Genomic DNA, 19,747 nt, shown 5'->3' on the forward strand with positions numbered 1-19,747 from the left:
CAGTTAAGCAAGCAAGCAAGCAGCCGCCGTCATTTTTCCTGATATGATACAAATGGCCTGCAATCAGGCGCGAGAAACCGGGGCACACGACAAGCGAAACGACCAAGCCTAACGTAAAAAAAAAAGGCAGTTCTTACGCTCGGGCCGCCACTAAGAATAGACACTGGGAGACCGTTAACGCAAACATATTAAGATAGGCGGCGGCTAAAGACAAACACATCTAACGAACGAAATGCTTCGTGTATTTGGCGTTTTATATCTGTGAAACGCCAAATACACGAAGCTGTTCGTTCGTTAGATGTGTTTGTACATACTGGAGTACTAAGATTGCCGCCACCAATATATTGTGTTATTACCGTAATTATAGGCGATGATAAACATCTGCAGCATGCTCAGGGTTCCACCGGTGAAGTCGAGGAGTATGTTCCCGATGCTCCAGCCAATCGTAGATTTTCTCCTGAAGTTGAGAATGGCCTGCATTCGGAGAGAGAATTGATATCAGCGACGCCAGTAATGTGCTTATAGAGCATATAGTGTGATATGGGAGATTCCGGATTTGCTTTAAAATTTAAAATAAGGTTTCGGGCGTATCACGATGCCAGTCTAATGCTTGCAACATACACAATTTTTTCCAGTTACCCGCTTTGTAAGCTGTCAAATGTGAACATCGTTGAAACGGGGCGACAGTACAAAGAACAACGAGCTCCCGTCCTGTTTCAGCGTTATTGATCTTAGTTGTAACAAAATAACCCAGCCCATTATGAACTACTATTTAGTATGGCAAATAAGTTCTGCGGAAGCCCGCAAGGTAGAGGAAAGTAAACATATGATAGAGAAAGGTTGTCATCCACCCGAATTGTAGCACGAAGCTACAAAGGAAACCCGTACGGGTTTCTCGGAAAGAAAGCCTCGCAGCTGAAGAAAAATTCGTCCTGGTCCGGGATTTGAGCCCGAGACCGAAACCTTTCCGCGGCGGTCTCTCTATCATCCGAGCTAACCAGGAGGCCAGCAGACCGCCGAGGCAGGGTGAATTAATGGACAACTCGAGGCACTGGGACGTTCTCCGTAAAGCCCGCGGGATGGAGGAAACCCTGCGAGTTTTCTGACAAATCCGTACGGGTTTCCTTTGTAGCTACTTGCTACAGCTCGGGCGGACGACAAATTTCCCCCCCTTTCATATTGTTTAGTATATACGTTAAAGTCTTAATGTGATTCAACAAGGTTAAAATACGGTTCGGGTCTGAGCTAGTTGGTGGTTAATGGCTCAGCTAGTAATGCCGTGTTGCAGGGTGTGGCAATCGCTAGCCTACAGCTGGTCAGGTACTTTACCTGCGGGATGTACTTCACCAGCGTGATGACGAGCTTGCAGTAGGAAAAGTAGTAGAGGTAGAAGAGCCACGGGCTGGACCAGTGGCGGCCTGCCGCAAGCGTGATCACGCCGTAGAGCGCTGCGCCGACCCACACGATGCCCAGAAGCGCCCGGGCCGCCAGGGACATGCGCTGGTCCTTCCTCTGCGCGGGCCACACAGCGAGACTCAATGCACGGCGACCGCACGTCTCCCGTTATTCCAATTACTTCCGTCTCTATACGGCGACCGGCAGCCATCAAACAAGCTCACAGACGCCAATTAATGAGGCAAAATTTTGAACGCTGACTCTAGAGGCGTACTGTCTCTACATTCAGCGTTGAAAAATTCTGCAAGATGTGATAATGAGAAAAAAAAAGGAACAAAAACAAAAAAATAAAGCTGCTAGGCCCATACATACATTGGGGTGCCGGAGCTGTAATTTTGTTTCTTTGGGTCGCCACCCTTGCGCGTAAAATTAAATTTTGGGGTTTAATGTGCACAAGCTGCAAAATGGGCTACGAGGGACACCACAGTGGAGGGATCCTTTTTTTTCTTCTTTTTTTTCAACCACATTTTTTGACCACGTGGGTATCAATTAACGTGCACCCGAAGAGCACGATGCACGAGCGTCTCTCTCTCTCTTTTTTTTTTTTTGCATTCCGTCGCCAGCGGAACGAGACAACCGCGGCCGGGAATCGCACCCGCGACCTTATCCACGGCAGCATAATTCAAGAGCCGCCGACACAGCGTGACCCTGACACTTGCACGCGTTTGGCGCAGACTACTACGGGCTACAGAAACGGTTAAGGCGGGGGCAGGAAGCATGGGCGAAATCATCGGCTGCAGGACGCAACCAGCCGCTGGACGCAGAAAGAAACATTGAGTAACACTGTCCTAGTCTCTTTACTCTGTCGTTACAGTTAACCATCAGAAGGACTACGAATAAACGTTCCTTTTTTTTTTTTTTTTCAAGCGATGTAGTTCTTCGTTCTTTTTGTTTACTCTTACGATGTGATTCAGTTATTGCAGTTGGCATAAGAAAGACGAAGGCGAGAGACGTCTTCACTGTACGAAAGCACGATCGCGGGCGTAGTTCAGTCAGGAACGTGCACATTACATCGGCGCTGACAACGGGGCGACTCACCTCGTAGAACAAGCACTGGAGCACCGTGATCAATGTGGCCAGCGAGGCGTGCAGGCCGAACACGATGTCGTTCACCTCGACTGGCAGCACTCCCATAGGGTGGCGCGAGTAGTACTCGCTCTGCAGCGACCACAGTTGACGGTCTTAAGAATGCTGTAGAATTCTTTAGGATGCAATTTCATGTCATAAATACAATCGTTATTTATACAACAGTGAACATTTTCATCCTGTAACGGGAATTTGCGAAGTATCTTCCAGCTATAGAAGCGCTACAGACGTGTATAGCACGTTCTTTTCGAGATAGAAAGAAGAGGGAACGGTCAAGCAAGCAATGACAAAGGACGTTGCGGGAAAAAATTTCACAGTAAAAGACGCGACGTTTCCACGTGTGAACCTCGATGCGAGATAAATAACACAAACAAAAACGAATGTGTCCGTTTCTCGGAGCTGCCTTTTGTCGTGAAGATTTTTATCGGCAGTGAGCTCATCTACGTAGTTTTACTTTCAGCGTTTACAGATTGCCCAAGGAGGGTCTGAGGAACAATTAAGTTTATTCTGATACGGCCAGTTGCCTAAGTTAGGTTATAATACTTATTTTAATACATTGTATATGGAGGAAAAAGCAGACTGATCGTGTGTGCCATGGCTTTTACGTGAGACCTTTAATTAGGTAAGGTTTAACAATATTCGATTGGGGAGGTTATGCTAGGCGAAGCTGCATTAGGTCCCTTGCGATCACTATTGACGCCAGCCATCCCAACAAAGGTTACCTTCCGTTCGGCTGTTTTATAATGGCCAATTCAGAGACTACTACAATTATAACTTTAGGTGAATTGAACAATGACGTAATGAAGTTAGCGCACGCTTCTGGCCTCGAGTTTAACGCAGTAAATAAGGAAGGCACTTGGTGTGCGTCTCTGATAAGCGACGTAAATAAACTGCAGTTGGTTGATTCGCAAACATTAAGGTATCCTTGACTTCGCGTCATGACTGCAATCAAACATTCAAGTCGATGTCGTCTCAGGACAGTGTATTTTCTGAAGAATTGATGAGCAGTGCTTGGAAATACATTTCACGCTGCGCCTACCTGAACGACGGGACTGCAGTAGACGCCAAGGTTGAAGAAGGAGTACGCCAAGAAACCCGTTAGGTTGAGGCCGATGAAGTCGAAGCTCAAGCCAACCACACTGAAACGAGAGCGCCAGGTCGGCTTACATGAGAAATCGTTATTTGCCCTGGCCCGAAGCTAATTACGCTCAACGGAGCGAACACATGTGCAATCATCTTGCACAAATCCAAAGCACTTAATCGCTGTCGCAATGTTTTGGTAACGCGTTGAAACGGCAACACCCAGTGACAGATTGTACATAAAAATGAATTAAGTGGCCTTCCTCTTGAAATGTGCATACGTGAGGTTCGTAGACGTGAACTACAGGCGTTATAAATGCCTGTCGAGCAGTGTGCGCTTTGAAATTTTTGAAAAAAAAAAAAAAAAAAAAACGCTCGGAATTTGGCTGGTGCGAAGAAATGTGCGCATAAACATTAACTCATTTAGTAAAGAAAAAAGATAACAGCCAAAGTGCACCACAATTCTGTGAAGAACTATCGGCCTCGTAAACGCTTGTGTGTGACTACGGTGGAAAGCTGCTTATTCGTGAAAATTCTTAAAGGAGCATATTTTTCGCAATAAGTATGTCTTCTGTAAAGTGGTTGCTAAGTCTCGCTTTCGCAAGAGCTAACTGCGTTTCTTATGCTGCAACAAGCGCTATATAGCCTTACTAAGTCCTTGTTTGGACAGCCGTTGCCGGAAACCTGAGATATATATATTCACCCACAAGTGCTTGAGGCCAGCAGTGTGTTTTCGAATTTGATCACTCGCACTGGTAAGTAAAGCTCGTCTTCGAACATCGTTGTTTTATTCAAGTTCTTAGAGCACTGTTGACTTATAAAGACACTAAACTACTATAGCATCCGAGGTTTAACGATATACCTAAGTGTCGTTCGAGGAAGTGAGAAAAACGCCGGCGAACTGCGGTTTTCGATATTTATTTGTCCAGGGCGTTACCTGAACACACTGGGAAAAGTGACACATGAATTTTGCTTCAACCAGAAGTTATTGGGACGAACTTTGGCCAAATGGCCACGAACAATCGAGTACGTAGCAGGTTTGACAAAATTTAGACGACGAAGCTGGGTTGCCAATGCGAAAGTTCGAAATTTGCCTCAACACTTGCTAGGAAAGCACGCACATTTTCTTGCCAAGAAAAATGTCCGAGAAGCGACGACGAAAACGTGCAGCTATACGGCGTTCTCAGCTCCGCGGTCCATAATCCAATCTTTCGTCTTCAGGAGCAGTACTGAGAACTTGCTCATTTTTCGCCCCCCGCCCCCCACACACACATGCAAAGAAGGTAGGAAAAAAAAAAGCGAATGGGCAAACTATAAAGCAAAAAGAAAAAGCAAGAAACACAAGCTCAGTTTTGACCCACCTCGTAGAAATAGCGCACAATGGGAAACGAAAGACTGCGTTTAACAACGGTTCTCATCGATGACCGAACACTGCATTCTTTCGGCTACGAGAAATGGCAAGAATCCATGGACTGCGCAGAGAGCCTGCCACTCGCTTTAGTATCTAAGCAAGTGGTAGTCCCCATTCATGGTGTCGTTTTCTTTCGCAAGCCGTGGGTCATCGAGCGACATCATCCGGAACGGTGGGATGCACGCGAACGACAAGTACGTATAGATTCTATACAGAAACGGCGGTCTGGTACGTGCTGTAGCAAGCGTGCTGTAGCAGGCGCAAGGAAACGCGCTGCTCGAGCGATTTTTGTTCTTGCGTCTTGGTAGACAGAGATGCTCCTCTTGGCGAGCATGAACCATTGGTCACGCACGTTTGGGGGAAACCGGAAAAAAAGAAAGAGAGAAATGGTAGATGTTGGCGGAGGCCACCATCAAGCCCCTCGCTCACATAGTTTAGTTAACGTGGAACATATGATGATAAGTGTAAGGCAAACGTTCTCTGCAGATGCGCGCACTTAAACTTTCAATCGTTTTCCTGGCATTAAACTTCAAGAACAACGCTCGTGCTTGCAATTCTCTTTGTAGGAGCTACTGATTGCATCATATTTACTTCAATTCTGAGAGTATACACGGAGACTCGGGCACGTTCACTTTCCCGAGACACAAGCAGAATCGACAACCAGACAAGACAAAAGGTTTACAGGAACACAGACAATTGATCGGCAGCGGACGAACAAAGGAAACCTCAAGACGGAGGAAATAGTTTCGCCAAGAGGATGTGTCTTTGTCAGGGGAACACAGCGAACAAGCGAAGCCTTAGCGCGGGGCCAACGCTTTCGACAAGAGAAAAGATAAGTTTCGTTTGCGAAACGTTGGGTCCAGGCTGAGGCTTCCCAAGGTTGTTCCGCCCTTGTTCATCGCTCCAAGAAGAGCCATCCTGCTTCATCGGAAAGCAGGAAAAAAATGAGGCAGTTCAAAACGGGAGAAACGGTGTACGTTGCTCCCGGCAAAGTAGTTGTAACGAGCGTCCATGTTGTGCCTCGATAGTGAGACTCACACTTCTTGCTCTGGACGGAACAGACGACAACGTGACGTGCATAACACCTGCATTTACCACGAAGTAACGTGGCAGGCGTACAAGTAAACGATTTAGACCTACCTTCTGCGCTTCCAGTTGAGGTATATCTGCGGATAGAAGGAGATCGACCAGGCGATGAAGTAGAACCAGCCGAACACTGCGCTCAGCACGTTGAGCCAGCCCAGACGGAGGACGCTGATGCGCACGAAGGCGTCGCTGGAACTGCGCATGCCCAGAAGCACCAAGCAGGTATAGCGTGCAAGACATCGCAGAAACTCGAAACAATGCTCGGCGCATGAACTGTACGTTCTTTTCATCATACTCGGTATAGTACGTACGCGAATATCGATGACGGTTAGCAACATTAATGTACTCGAAGTTATGAGCATTCAGGGCACGTTCCTGGCGGCGCATTTGTTTAATATGTGCCGAACGCCAGTTGTTCCTCGAAAAGCAAGAACTATGGAAGGCTATACGTACGTATTTCAGTGCTAGCGGAACAGTTGTCCTACCTGTTCAGTTTACTCACAACAAGTGGAAATCCTTCGGACCACGTACGATTTTAGTGTGAAGTGCGGATGGCTTGTACTATTTCAATTATATTTAGATGTGGCCCGAGAAGGAAACGGATATTACCACATCAACAAATACACGAACGAAGCCTACTTTTATGCTTCGCTCACTGAACGCGTGTGACGCTTGAAATACAGAAGTCGTTACCTTTCAAAGTCTTTGTTTGCAATTATTCGTTTTATGAAAACACCAGATATTTGATTAGGAAATTTCCTACGTGAGCTGCACAGAACTCCGTAATCGTCGCTTCTTGAGCTGGTTTTGGTTATCCTGGTTACACAGCGCTCATCCAACAGACATGAAGTTTGCATTTATCATCCGGCTTCCTAGCCGTAATCAAGCGGTTTCAAAATGCGTAGGAAATTTCGAAAACGGTGCAGCCCAGCCATTAATTACGGCGAGATGATCGTGTGGGTGATGTTCGGGGCCTCCGCGGATATACTCGCGTCGGATTGGTTCGTGCATGCAATTTCTGACTGCAAGCGTAGAAGACTGCGCCTCAGAACACGGCGCCTGTAAGTGGAGGCTACGACGCTGATTAATAACTCACGTTTAAGTGCAGTGCGGAGGTCTGACGCTGCGCAGATTCTGTTTAACTCGAGTGTACGGGGTGACGCTTATTTTAAACGGTTCGCTCCTATGCAATCAATCTTGCACGGTCTAACGAAACGACAGAGACACTCCGGAGACATTAGAACATTAGTGCAGACATTCAAGTCCTGCTCGGTAAAACACAGTAGCAAAAATGTGCCTTCGTAATCAGCGCGAGCAGGTAGGTGTACAGTGCTTCACAATGCTCGGCGAGGTAGAAAGCTTCTACCGCTCTAATTGAATGATTAACGAGCAGGCCGCATCCCAACACACTATACTCACTTTGACAGCTGTTCTAGCGTCGTACTCCCTATGGGGTATTTAGCCTTTACTTTGTATTTTCTCCATGACTATAAATGGGCATCAGAAGAGAGTTGGTTAAGTAAGCTTCAGTGCTAGTTTATTGCCAGTATAGGAAACGTTCATATCCTTTTGGGTACGCTTACCCGAACGCGGTCGATTAGTCTAAGCGCTGAATATCTTGTTCTAAGCAGGTGACGTGACATAGCAGAGCCTGCGCCGCTAGAAGGCGTAGAGTATATCGTATATCATTTTACGCTCTGGGTTAAACTGTATTTTTTGTTGTTGTTGCGCAAATTATTTAACGTCGCTGTTTCTCACTAGAATAGTAAAATTCCTTTTTGAGAGTGGCATTGCTTCTAGTGCGAGTGCTTTACGTTGTTGCATTCATACGGTGGTGTCGGCCAGTTCACTTTCGCCGTCGTTGGAGCTGGTCGCCTTTAACGCACTTCCACGTCAGTTCTTACCATTTTCTCTTGTCTCGCATTTTCGTTTCCAATTAGTTAACTTGTTGACGCAGGTTGGGGTACGTGAAGGAACAACTGGTTAGCAACTTATTTATTTATTTATACTTACTGCAAGCCAATTCTATGGCCCGCATCGACTATTTTGATCATGCCAAAGCGGCCTTCGTTACCACTCTTTCTCGAAGGAACTGCAAAGAAGATTCTATATGTGATCAAAAAGATCTCCGGGGGTGTTCTTGTGGGCGTACGCACGTGACCTGCAAGTGCGCGTGAGAGCGTGCACACTCACTCGACGTCAGACAGTGACGCGTTGAGGTGGATTATGGCGTAGCCGGCCTTCCGCGCGGTCAGGTTGAGCCAGATGCCACCCTCTGATCCCGGTGTAATCACGTGACGACCCGCAGAGTCGGCCAGCAGGTCCTCGCCCTTGGACGCGACCAGGCTCACAAACAGCGTCTCGTTCAGCGGTGGGCTGCGCAGACATGGCAAGTAGGGACGCAGCTGGTAACGTCCTTTTGGCTTTCACGTAGCGTTTCTTACAAAATCTATCAGTGGTTAATGTGGCGCTAGTGTCTACGGGAGCTGCAAGCGTGGTGGTTCAGCCAGCAGGGAAACGATGGGTAGCACATGCATTTGCCTAAACTTCATAGTTCTGGCTTCAAACGGCTTTGCAACTTTTCAAATTGATAATAATAAAAAAAGCACATATATTGCATTATAGATGCAACAATTCACAGTGATTATGCATATGCGAGGACGTTTATTGCCTTGCTGTGTTTAGAGAAGTACGTTTGGAAATTCTGAAAGAGTGTATAACAAATAACGTCACAAGTACGTCTGAAGCCACAAGCACGGAGATTAGCCAAATATATGCGCTACCAACTATTCCTATGGTGGCCGAATAATTGCCAGCGCCGGGCTTCCCTCCAGTAATTGCTGTAGGAAATGCTGTGGGCTCCCATACCTATGCTGGGGCCAGCCCACGTTGAGCTCTCGCAAAGCAGGTTCAGCGTCGCCACAAGAACATTCCCACGCACGCACTGGCTTGAATCTAGATATAGTCGGTTGTGCTCGATCGCGCAAGTAAAATGCAGACCGGCGTCGATCAGAATCTAAACTGCTCGCGCGACAAAAAGATCAAGCATCGAATCTACATCTACATATTACAATAGTGGTGGCGGCTGAACAGCTAACAGCGCTAACGTTTCGAACTGTTTTGCAGCCTCCACGAGTTAAGGCGTGCCATTTCATCGGCTGACTGACGCAAGCAAGCCGAAATAGCGTTAACGCTGACTCGCTAGCAGACAACGACGCCTGGCGGCAGCACAAGACGCCGAAATCACCGCCTGCTTTTGCATTCTGCTACTATGCGAGGTCAATAAACTGGCTCTCACGACCGATGGACTGGAATGAGTTTAGACGACAGAGCCTATAGAACTGGGCAGCATGCTTTGCGCTGATTTGCTTTAATAAACTGGAGATATAGGCTGAACCAGTGCGGAGACTTGTAGCGTACGGTTCGTTCGGACATGAGCTTCAAAACTGAGCTTCAAACTTTAACGTCAACTTTGAACCACAGTTGTGCGCTATACATGTTTCATTTCTGAATCAGAACGGTACTCGGGAAGTAACACTGTTGAACGGGACACGTTCTGTCCGGCTTTTTGCGAACTTGTGAAATTTTCCAACATTGTACCGGTGCTAGCCGCGCTAATCCGTTGATGGACTCACTCGAGAAATACTTGAAAGCTCGACGAATCTCCAAGTTTCCATTCCAGGTCGTGAGTAGAGACTCGAATCCGGCTTCCGCTGGCGGTAGCAAGCGCTGAGAAGAGTAGGGAAGTTTCAGGAAAAAATAAAAAGAATAAAGAGAATGGAAAGATGACTACGATTTCGGCATCATCCAAACAATTTGAATGCAAGAACATTTTTTTGCACACAGTTACTTATTTTGCTTCTTGACACTGATGACATGCCCAGTGATCAGCATGATTAAAGGCGGCAAAACTCACATGTGTTACACTTCAGTTACTCGCACGCTTTGCGAGAGCGTTCACACTGAAGACAATTGAAATCTGCGAGCCTCATCGGCTCCCTTCTGGGAGCTTGCGCAGGAGAGCTTATAGGGCGATTGAAATTCAATATTGCTTTGTTTCAGTTCTTTTTGTAAGTGAGCGTGTGACAGGCGAATAATAAAGGCACCGAAGATAAACGTTGAATTAGATCAAGTGGTTGGATAGTACTTTTAACATACCGTAGTGAGCTATGGATCTATACGTCGGTGACAACAACACGAAAATATGCCTTCAGACGTAAAAGGAAAGCAGAACACGTTTTGTGTTTTCCTTACTACTAATATGTCTTCCTTATCTCTGCTGAGGCACATGGAGAGCGGAGCCCCATGCTCTTTAGAGATTCACTTAATAATGGCAGCGCATATTCTACTGCATTGAAAATTACAACTGCGCGTCTTCGCTCCATCTCGCATGTTCGTTATACATTTTTTTACTCGGCCGCAGAACTAACTGATATAACTTTTATAAAGCGCACTGCCTTCGCCACCGCTGCAAATGAAGCGATGCTCGAACATTATAGCCTCGCGGTATACAGTCTTGAGCACGTCATTATCAAGAGTGGTGTGAAGTCAAGTCAAGCCCTACAGCGCAAGCACAAAGGCGATATATGGATGTGTGCAATAAATGCTAAGGCAGGACTGATCCAGGCTAAGACCAGGACAAGTCGGCACAACGATTATTTAAAAAAAAAAAAAAGTCTCTGGGAGTACTCCAAAATTCCCAACTTGGCAGTTTTAAGAAGGAGCACTTATCTACTTAACCGGCACTAGCCGTTTTCGTTGACGAGAATGTAGTTTTATTTCCTATATTTCGAAGCTGTGGCAAAAGGTTCTGTGAAAACGATCCGAATTCACGGAGTAAATCAAGCGCAGTATTTTGCAGCTTGACTATTTCTGTTCTTTCATCACATATTACTCCTTGAGTCCTGCTTCACAGTGGTATTAAATCGCATCAAGGCACGTCATGTGTTTTCACGAGGCTGCATTACGGTATTGAGCCACGTAAAAGTTCGCGTCATGTCCTTCCTTGTTATCGTACACATACGCACGCACGCACGCACGCACGCACGCACGCACGCACGCACGCACTTACCGAACAGCAGTTCTAGCGATATGCTGGTGAAGGTTGTGATAAAGGATGAACACTATAGACACCGAAGTTTTGACGTAATGCAAAAAATACGAAGCATACGAGCAGCAGTTTTGTTATTTCGCGCTACAGCCTTCTTTTTTGCCTTTCGTTAGGCACGAAACATATCCAAGAAAGCGTTTCGGTACGGGAGAGAAGCGCCTAGAACGAGCTTCCTGTGGCGTTCGGTGGTCAGGCTAACTGGACCCTGCTGCCGAAACTCCGTATACGCTGAACCGGTTAAACTCGCATCTGGAGCGTGTTTACTCCTCCCATTTGCTCCGCCGGAGCCGAGAGCGTCAGCCGTAAAAGGAAGCGGGCAGTACAGAAACGCCGGTTCGTACGCCCTTGCGACCGGAAGCAGCCCAGCTGTTTCCTCTTTGCATGCTTTGCGGCGTTAAGTGGGTGCATATGGACGGCCGCGCGGGCTCCGACAGGCGCGACAACTCGCGTTGGTAAGCACAGTTCGCAACCTCACAGGATGCAAAAGTACCCAGGGCTGGAGAGGTTGCTTCATCATGCTTGCGGCATTTTAACAACGCAAATAATGAAGACCACGGAATAAAAAAAAAAAGGAAATCTGCGAAACAGAGATTCTTCGTAATCTTCCTAAGTGCGTCAGCGGATGTAAGCGGATAGCTTACGCCCTTCGTGAAGTGCGACAGCTATCCGCCATTTGGCGTCACAAAAGAAAGAAGTCGCTCATTTTAGAAGTTGCACACAAGGCAGCTGCGCTTGAATTTTGCAATATTTTGATGTGATTCTTGACAAGCAAACTAGTGGGGTATGCATTTCCGTCATCGATGACGCCATAGTGCTGTACAGCCGGAAATGTGAAAGGCTGACTGTCATCTCGACCAGCTTATCTAACAGCAGCGCTGTGGAAGCTACCGATGATAGAACAATGTGGCGCGCGTCATATCACGTGGACTTCCTACAGTCGGCCATTCCAAACGAATGCTCGCGGGAAGTTCACCGCCGGCCCTGTCATCTTTGTTCATTTTTCGTAATCATCTTTTGCGCTGTCAGAATGTTGTCACAGATTGCGTGGCAGATATATGACATGTATGAGATATGACATGTATGACATCTGACAGGTCCCTCGCTCTAGTGAAAATTGCTCCCTGTGATTTCTGCAATTTCCTTCTTTCCTTCCCTCCTCTTTCTCCCTGTGATCTTTGTTTCCCCTTTCCCATTCCCCCGGTGTAGGGTAGCCAACCGGACGTTATTCTGGTTAACCTCCCTGCCTTCTACTTTTCTATTTCCTCCTCCTCCTCCTCCTTCCTGTGATAGCAAGTTGACGTTAGGTAGGCAATCCATAGGGTGGTGTCGGCGCGCAGATAGGTAGGTACGCGTCTCACCTGTGATGCCGGCCAGGAGAAAGGGAAGAACCGGACTCGGGAAGTTACCCCGTCTCCTCAGCACGTAGCACATGACTCCGACGTGTCAAGCTGCAATAACGGGACAGAGGCACAGTCACATAGCCGTTAGAAAAACACCATACGCGCCTTATTCTTACGTTATTAAAGAAAAAAGCCATCAGCCCCCGTTATAGCACGGAGAGGCCGCTTGCTATGTACCACGTTAGAGACACTGGACAGCCGGCCACTGTCACAGCAGGTACTATCTATAGGCCAGTGGTCACAACGGACATGCACGCTAATGGCAGCCAAAGTGCAAGACCGCTTCCTGTAGTCTACGGGCCTCCGAGATAGACTGCGATAGCGACATGTGCCGCTTCAATTTTGTGCGCCGATTCCCCATTTCCCTATACTCGCCTTTCTCTCTTCCTATCGTTCAGAGTCCCATTTGCCTTTTCTCCCGCGCAGGGTAGTAAACCGGAATTCTTTTTTCTAGTTAACCTCCCTGCCTTTCCTTTATTTTTTCTTTCCCTCTCTTTCCGGAAAGGTTAGATTTAACGTTTTCTCAATTTCTCCATGCTATGGGATGCTTTAACCTGTATCTTGATGACCGTTCGCGAGCGTCCTGTGACTGCGACTTCTCTTTCGAGAGCTCAGTTGCACATAGGAATCGATTATGATTGACAACATCACAAACACTAAAAAAAAAAAAAAAAAAAGAATTATGGCCTTTTTGTAAAAAAGGACGATAGTGCTTAGCGTACCTAAACGCAATCACGTTTCATTTGCAAAGCTGCCTTGCACGCTGGTTGTAGAATTAAAATAGTAGTTCTAGAATTAAATAGTAGTTGAACTAGTTGTAGAATTAAAATAGTAGTTCAGGCATTCGCAACAGAACAAACCAAAAATATGTATTAAGGCTACAAATGAAAGAAAAGCAGGAAAAGAAAAAGAAAGAAAAAGAAATGAGCACAAGTGAAGTGAATAGCTTAGATAAGTGAATTATTTTGGCTATCTAACAGAAAAGTGAATAATGTTTTCTTGAAGAAACCTAAGGGCCAAGAGCGCGTGACATCTAGTGGGAGGCTGTTTTAAGTAGATAATGCTGCGAAATATCCAAATTGTTTTGCATAATTAGTATGTATTAGTGGATATGTGTATACCCTTGTATGCTGATCAAGTGTGCGCACCTCTGTTCTGCATAACAAATAAGTAAGTTCCTACATAAAACCAGCACATTTAATGTCGGCTTTTAGGTAGATGTAAATCACACCGAGCTTTATATAGAATGGCGATTTCACAGATTCTTTTATTTAGGAATTTGGTATGTGCAATTGGGTGTGTAACCATTCTTGGTCAATTCTCCAGAATGGGTATGTCCCACTGTAACACAACAGGCGCAGAATACCTAGATGCTGCTTGACACATATGTTGTACTTTTCTGCCCATACACATGTCGTTACCATCATTCCCTCAACAGGAATCATACGTCGCCTTTGTCCATGTGACATGGCTTAAAAGTCACACACTGCCTATCCGCCTGATCTAGAGTTTGCATGACAAAGTGTGAGGCGTGAAAAGTAGCGTATTCCTGCACCACACAATAAAGTTGTGACTTTTGTGGTGGATAAGCAGTGATATTGCACGTTGTATAGGATAAGAGTAAACAAAAGTGTACACAACACCGTTAGCTCTAAAGCATTTATTTGACGAATTAAGGTTTGGTGCAGAAATATTCCAACATGTGCACTGGGTCTCCATTTTTTTTTCGTAGGAGTTCAAGTCCTTTAATACCTAGAACAAATGCATGGCAAACGTCAGCGCGCCTGAAATACTTTATATTATAACTTGTCTTTACGAGCGAGTTTGCGTCATGACCACATGATGCATTGGCTCAATCTATTACTGCGATCACTGCAGCTGTCATGCGGAATAGGGAAAAAAATAAGACGTGCGCAGCTCTCTGATAGGAAGGTCCTTACAGCTATACGTCGGGATACTTTTTTTCTGTGTCATGACGTCACAATGACGTCAGGTATGACACTTCGAGACCAACTTGAGTATCAAAGTAGAACATAAGTGTTTTGCAAGCGTCGTACTTGCTAAGTGTAATTCTTCTGCATGAGAGAAGCGTGTGGTACAGTTTCTATGATATCAAAAATATGTTTCAGTATTCCTAGTCATTCCTTTTCATGCAACTCGCTCACTATTCAACTTCACACGGAATGCTAATTGAAAAGGAGGCACTCCTAACTTATTTATAACCACGGCGTCGGGACTAAAATCGTCAAAGATGAAACCGGCGGCGGTAACTACGCGTTCGTCGAAAAGTGCACAGAACGGATTCGAGGAACGTGGCTCGGTAAGAAAACTGGGTGCGCATTCACGAAAAAGTTCTTACGTTAGAACTTATTGTAGGAGCATACAGTAGCCAATCGCGATGCTGAGTATATTACTAGCGGCACCATCTAGAGCCGCCGCAGCGAAGCCTGCGCATGGCCTCCGAAATGCATGGCGCGTCGGTGCATGCGAATGCTGACAAACGCGTCACACAGCGACAGGGCTCCTCTCTCGCGCTTCTTTTCTGGACATGCTGCACCATCTAGTGGCACTGCCCGGAAGTCTGGACGTGGCCTCCGAGACTGGAAGCCTGGCGCGTCGGTGTCTGCCAACGCTGGGAATTGTTCCCTCGCTTGCCGCACACCCAGCGGCACTCATTAAGTGACCTAAGTTCGCGAGAGGTTCATTGAAGTGCGGCACATACCCAGTTAATTCATCGCGCAGCTCGTCAAAGCATTGGAGTGAAAGGCGTTAGTTGAAAAGCGCCACGTACAGTGCATTTGTGGCGCCGCCTGCTACTGCGTCGAGTTGCCGTCCTTGAGGAACCCTTGTGACGTCGGCTCGATTCTACTCAGCATTACAGAAATTCAAGGGAACATTTTCGTCATTGTAGAGTGGCACACGCCTACTGGCGCTTACCCAGTGATCTAACTTGGCATCAAACAGTTTCATTGGATACCAGCACAGACATAGCGGCACATACCCACTATTCCAAGTTGGCGTGAAAGAGTTTCTTCGAACGGCGGTACATAATTATCCAGTACCGCGTCTACAGTGACCCACGTGACCGTGAAAGAGGTTTGCTGGACAGCGGCACGTATGAACACATTGGCTACAGTCACTGCTATTCCTACAGATCAGTGACTGAAGTTGATCCGATGGTTGACCGAAGTTGATCCGATGGTTGCTTTCGAACCCTGATTCCTCAGCACAGCAGCCCGTTGCGCTATACATTCGACCATTGACAACCCAGTGCCCGAAGCAGACGGGAAAACGGTTAGATACAAACATATACATAGATAAATAGCGTCAAGTACTCAATTAATAGTAGCGCATTAAAAGGTCCGCACAGAACAACAGAGGGTGTGCCGCGGGGCCAGATTCACGGTCTGATCGCTTTGTGACACAGACGCTCTCCACAATTTCGCTTTCCTCTTTTTGGCAATAGAGCAATCGAGATCACCATAAACGATTCATTCATTCGTTCGATGGTCGTCGTCCCCCCCCCCCCCCCCCTCAAAAAAAAAAAAGAAGATGCTTTCTATAGCAGACTTCGAAATCAGCTCAACACAAAACTTTTCCTGTTTTAGATTTTACCAGTACCGACGAGGAAAACGCGGCTTCAACGGTAGGACTTCGCAGAAGTAACGTCACACATTCCGCTCGCTCTTTCGATAAGTGGTGCCCGTCTATGGAGCTGTCTGCACTTCCTCAGGGACCTATGGAGGTCTGCAGACAGTAGTTTGAAGAACAATGTCTGCACTAAGTCGAAGACACATACCCCCATCAACACACTTTGTATGGGTGAGGGGGATAGAGGTAGCTGGCTATTAGAGGCCTCATGTTTACACAATTTGTATGAGAAATAGTCCAGGCTACGAATGTCTCTGCATCGTGTAGCACGCATTGTGCTACGCAGGCCGCCGACGAAGAAGAGTTCGGGAGGTGCTGTCATGCGAACTGTCTTAAGGACTGCGGCGACGCGCAGCTTTATTACTAGCTGCTAAGTCATCGAATATCTTGTGCCCTGGACTTGCTATTCCTACAGTTCCTTTCAATCGCAGGCAGCCGTCGAAGGTTTATATGAAGCTTGAGTACGCACGGACCCTAATCAGTCGTGTGCATTCACAAGTCTCGAGTACCTTCGCGTACTTGTGGGAGAACGCCCGGGGAGCAGAGAGGCCAAGATGGTGCCGGAACACATATACACGCTTCCAACAAAATCTAATTCAACAAACCCTGGACCACCGGCTGGCGGACTCTACCTCCGACAGGACAGCGGTCAGAATTAGGCCTATCACGAAGCCGGACATGATGAAAGCGTTTAAAGACATAACAGCATCGATTATAGTCCATTAAGTTCATCCTCTCTCACGACCACGTCCGCCAGACACTGCAGCTCGGCACGTGCAGCCCCTTTAACCGATTAGCAAGTAACCGAACACACACGCAGGAAGGAAGGAAGGAAGGAAGGAAGGAAGGAAGGAAAAAGTGGAGAAGGAAAGGCAGGGAGGTTAACCAGTTTAGCTTACCGGTTTGCTACCCTACACATGGGAGAGGGATGGGGGCGATGAAAGATGGGGAAGGGGGAGAGAGAGAGAGCACATAGCACAGCACACACACATCGTCCGTTAGAGACTATCAATCTGGCATGGTACGTGATATCACTGTCACAGCCACTTGTCCAATCCCGTCTCTTTCAAAAACCGAAGTAGTCCCTTCGTCGCCTTCACCTGCGATGTCTTCTGTCGGCGGCATGTGAAAATCGTGTCGAGGGACAATGTTCTAGTGTCAAGGTGCGCTAGAACGGATGCCAGGGACTGTCGCTGAACATTATATTCAGGACAGTCGCATAGAATGTGTTCCAGCGTCTCCTCGCAAAGACAGGCATTGCAGAGAGCGTTGTCAGCCATTCCAATGCGGAACGAGTCAGATTTCGTGAAAGGCACCCCTAGCCATAAACGATAAAGCAGAGTCGCCTCTCTTCGGCGGAGTCCAGTTGGCATAGAGAGATGCATCAAATAGGGCTGGTGGTATTGACGGTTGCTCTGGTTGGTCTGGCTGTTTGGTGTGCACCATAGAGAGAACACACACGCAGAATGTAGCGGAATGCCACTTTAGAAGCTTGTCAACACCCTATACAGAATGACACAAGGATGGCGCTGATGATGCAAGGACGGAGGCAAACCCAGGTGTTGCGATCGTCTACCTCTAGGCGCGTTGTTACTTCGTGAAGTACCATAGGCTCTCGTGCGAGCGCCAGTACAAGTGAGCGCCCGTCTCAAGGCGCCTTTATAGTACGACATTATCGGCGCGCGGCAAGGAGGTTTAAAAATATTTGCGCGCTGGCGAGCGTCGCTCGACGCCGGGCGCGTCGAAGCGCGTTGGCCGCGTCCGGTTACGTCGGCTGCGCCAGCGCGTCGAACCATCGGTCGATCTGTAGACGCTGTTGTTCTCGCCAACGTGACATAACGCGCGCGCGCGCTCACGTTATGTCGGACTATTGGCGGCGAGGAGTTACGGAGTCGCCATCTATCGGAAGCGCCTCGCTGGCGTATTATGAGGGATCACGTGGCGCGCTCCTCATAGGTTTTGCTGTCAGCGCTCACTGAAAACACCATGCGCGAGCTCTTCCGAACATTTCTGTAAGTACTTTCGAAACGAGAGAAGTTTGTTACTGTCTAAATAATAATCTTGGACAAACTGAAAGCACACAATCGTTTACAGACTCTATTTCTTTACCAAATACGTACAGTGAACGCCACTGCGCGCGGTCGCCGCGATGGAGTCTCCCGAACCGGCTTCTTGCGTGAAGGTAGGTAAACGCTGAGAGCAAACTATGTGAAATATGTTCTTATAGTGTTTGTATAACTAAATGGAGTGTAATAGAACGAAGCCTCAATGCAGCGATCGCGCACAGATTCGCAGCGACCGACTGCGCGTCTGCATGCTTGTCCGCGCACTGTTTCGTTTTCACCGCGCGCGCGTTTTCGCACCGTGCCATGAGATTTAGGCAGCAGAATATGAGCATTTGACAGTATACAAGCAACCATTGTTGCGTGGGCGCTATCACAGCTGTTCAAAAATTTCATTGTAGAGACTTCGACGCCTACGGGGACTGTGATGTGCCGTCGCGACGATTCAATCTTTTTTTCTTCTAAATTCTTTGACCTTTCAATAGTATTTCTCGAGTTGCGTCGCACTGTATGTTTATCGGTGTTCTCAGCGTGCAATTTCCCGCTGCTCCTTTTTTGTAATTTAGCGCATTAATTCATAACACAAACATGACCATATGTCATGCTTTCCTTAAATGTGCTTCTTACCGCTGCCTTTCCACTCCACTGAACTTGCCAGTATCTATAGCATCGACAAGTTCATAGACCAAACCGTCACAACATTTGTCGAGCAGCGGACTCGGGCGAGCGTCTCAGTGCGCGTTTTCAGAACATCGCAGACCGGGCGCCGTAGCAGAAATCTTCCTCGCGTCTGTGCTTGCTGCATACCCGAGTTGTAGCCGATGACTGTTTGCCGGTTTTATGTTTCGCCAGCCAAGCTTCACGCAGCTTCTTGTCCTGCGGCTACGTGCGAATAAGGCTGACATCGGCCTCCGTTACGTGCGTCCGGCCCTGCAGCACCGAGCAGTAGCCTACCATGTTGCGCGCCTTCAAAGGCAGCCACTGCCCATTGTAGTGCTTTCAAGCGTTGTAAAGGAGAAACTCGAAGCGGGAAAATTTCGCCACTAAATGAGGACCGCAGCGTACGAGGGAATTTAAACTCGTTTTCAGCTCGCTTCGGCGCGCCCGAAGCAGCCGACGCGGCCGCTATGTCCACGTGATCCCTCCTAGCACGTCACGCCGATAGTGGCGCCAGCCTTTCCAGTGGTGGAGCTCGAGGCCAATACTAATAAAGGGCAAGATATACTCCGGCGTAACGTGCGCGCGCGGCCACGCGCGTCGCGGTTAAGCGACGTCGGTGAAAAACGCGCACTCTACAGTTCGGCGTCACGGCGTAGCCGGCGTGCCCAGGTGCGCTTGGCGAACTCAACGCCGCCGGCGCGGAGATAGAGCGTGTTCTATTTCACGCGGCTGACGTTAGACCAGA

The 19,747-nt window shown here is 47.5% G+C and overlaps 2 protein-coding genes across 5 annotated transcripts in view; one reads left to right on the forward strand and one right to left on the reverse strand.

Annotated features, from left to right (window-relative positions):
• Positions 1-19,747, forward strand: part of LOC126536991 (uncharacterized) — a 252,392-nt gene that overhangs the window by 25,379 nt on the left and 207,266 nt on the right. Inside the window, exon 2 of one of the 2 annotated variants that reach the window (XR_011893822.1) lies at positions 9,245-9,422. The exons of the other annotated variant lie outside the window; for it this stretch is intronic. The gene's annotated coding sequence lies outside the window, so the exon portion shown is untranslated. Of the gene's footprint in view, positions 1-9,244; positions 9,423-19,747 lie in introns of those variants that run through there. 2 annotated transcript variants of the gene reach the window in all.
• The window catches only part of LOC126536990 (cystinosin-like), a 268,412-nt gene that overhangs the window by 5,094 nt on the left and 243,571 nt on the right, over positions 1-19,747 (reverse strand). For all 3 annotated transcript variants that reach the window (XM_050184071.3, XM_050184070.3, XM_055073642.2), the window contains 8 exons: positions 12,587-12,676; positions 9,754-9,847; positions 8,312-8,494; positions 6,173-6,313; positions 3,581-3,680; positions 2,494-2,613; positions 1,330-1,512; positions 357-474 (listed from right to left, as the gene is read on the reverse strand). In XM_050184071.3, the coding sequence (XP_050040028.2) occupies positions 357-474; positions 1,330-1,512; positions 2,494-2,613; positions 3,581-3,680; positions 6,173-6,313; positions 8,312-8,494; positions 9,754-9,847; positions 12,587-12,659 (1,012 nt within the window). In that variant the 5' untranslated portion in view covers positions 12,660-12,676. The remainder of the gene's footprint in view (positions 1-356; positions 475-1,329; positions 1,513-2,493; positions 2,614-3,580; positions 3,681-6,172; positions 6,314-8,311; positions 8,495-9,753; positions 9,848-12,586; positions 12,677-19,747) is intronic.

This window comes from Dermacentor andersoni, chromosome 4, assembly GCF_023375885.2.
Source record: "Dermacentor andersoni chromosome 4, qqDerAnde1_hic_scaffold, whole genome shotgun sequence".
In the NCBI taxonomy this organism is placed as follows: Eukaryota; Metazoa; Arthropoda; class Arachnida; order Ixodida; family Ixodidae; genus Dermacentor; species Dermacentor andersoni.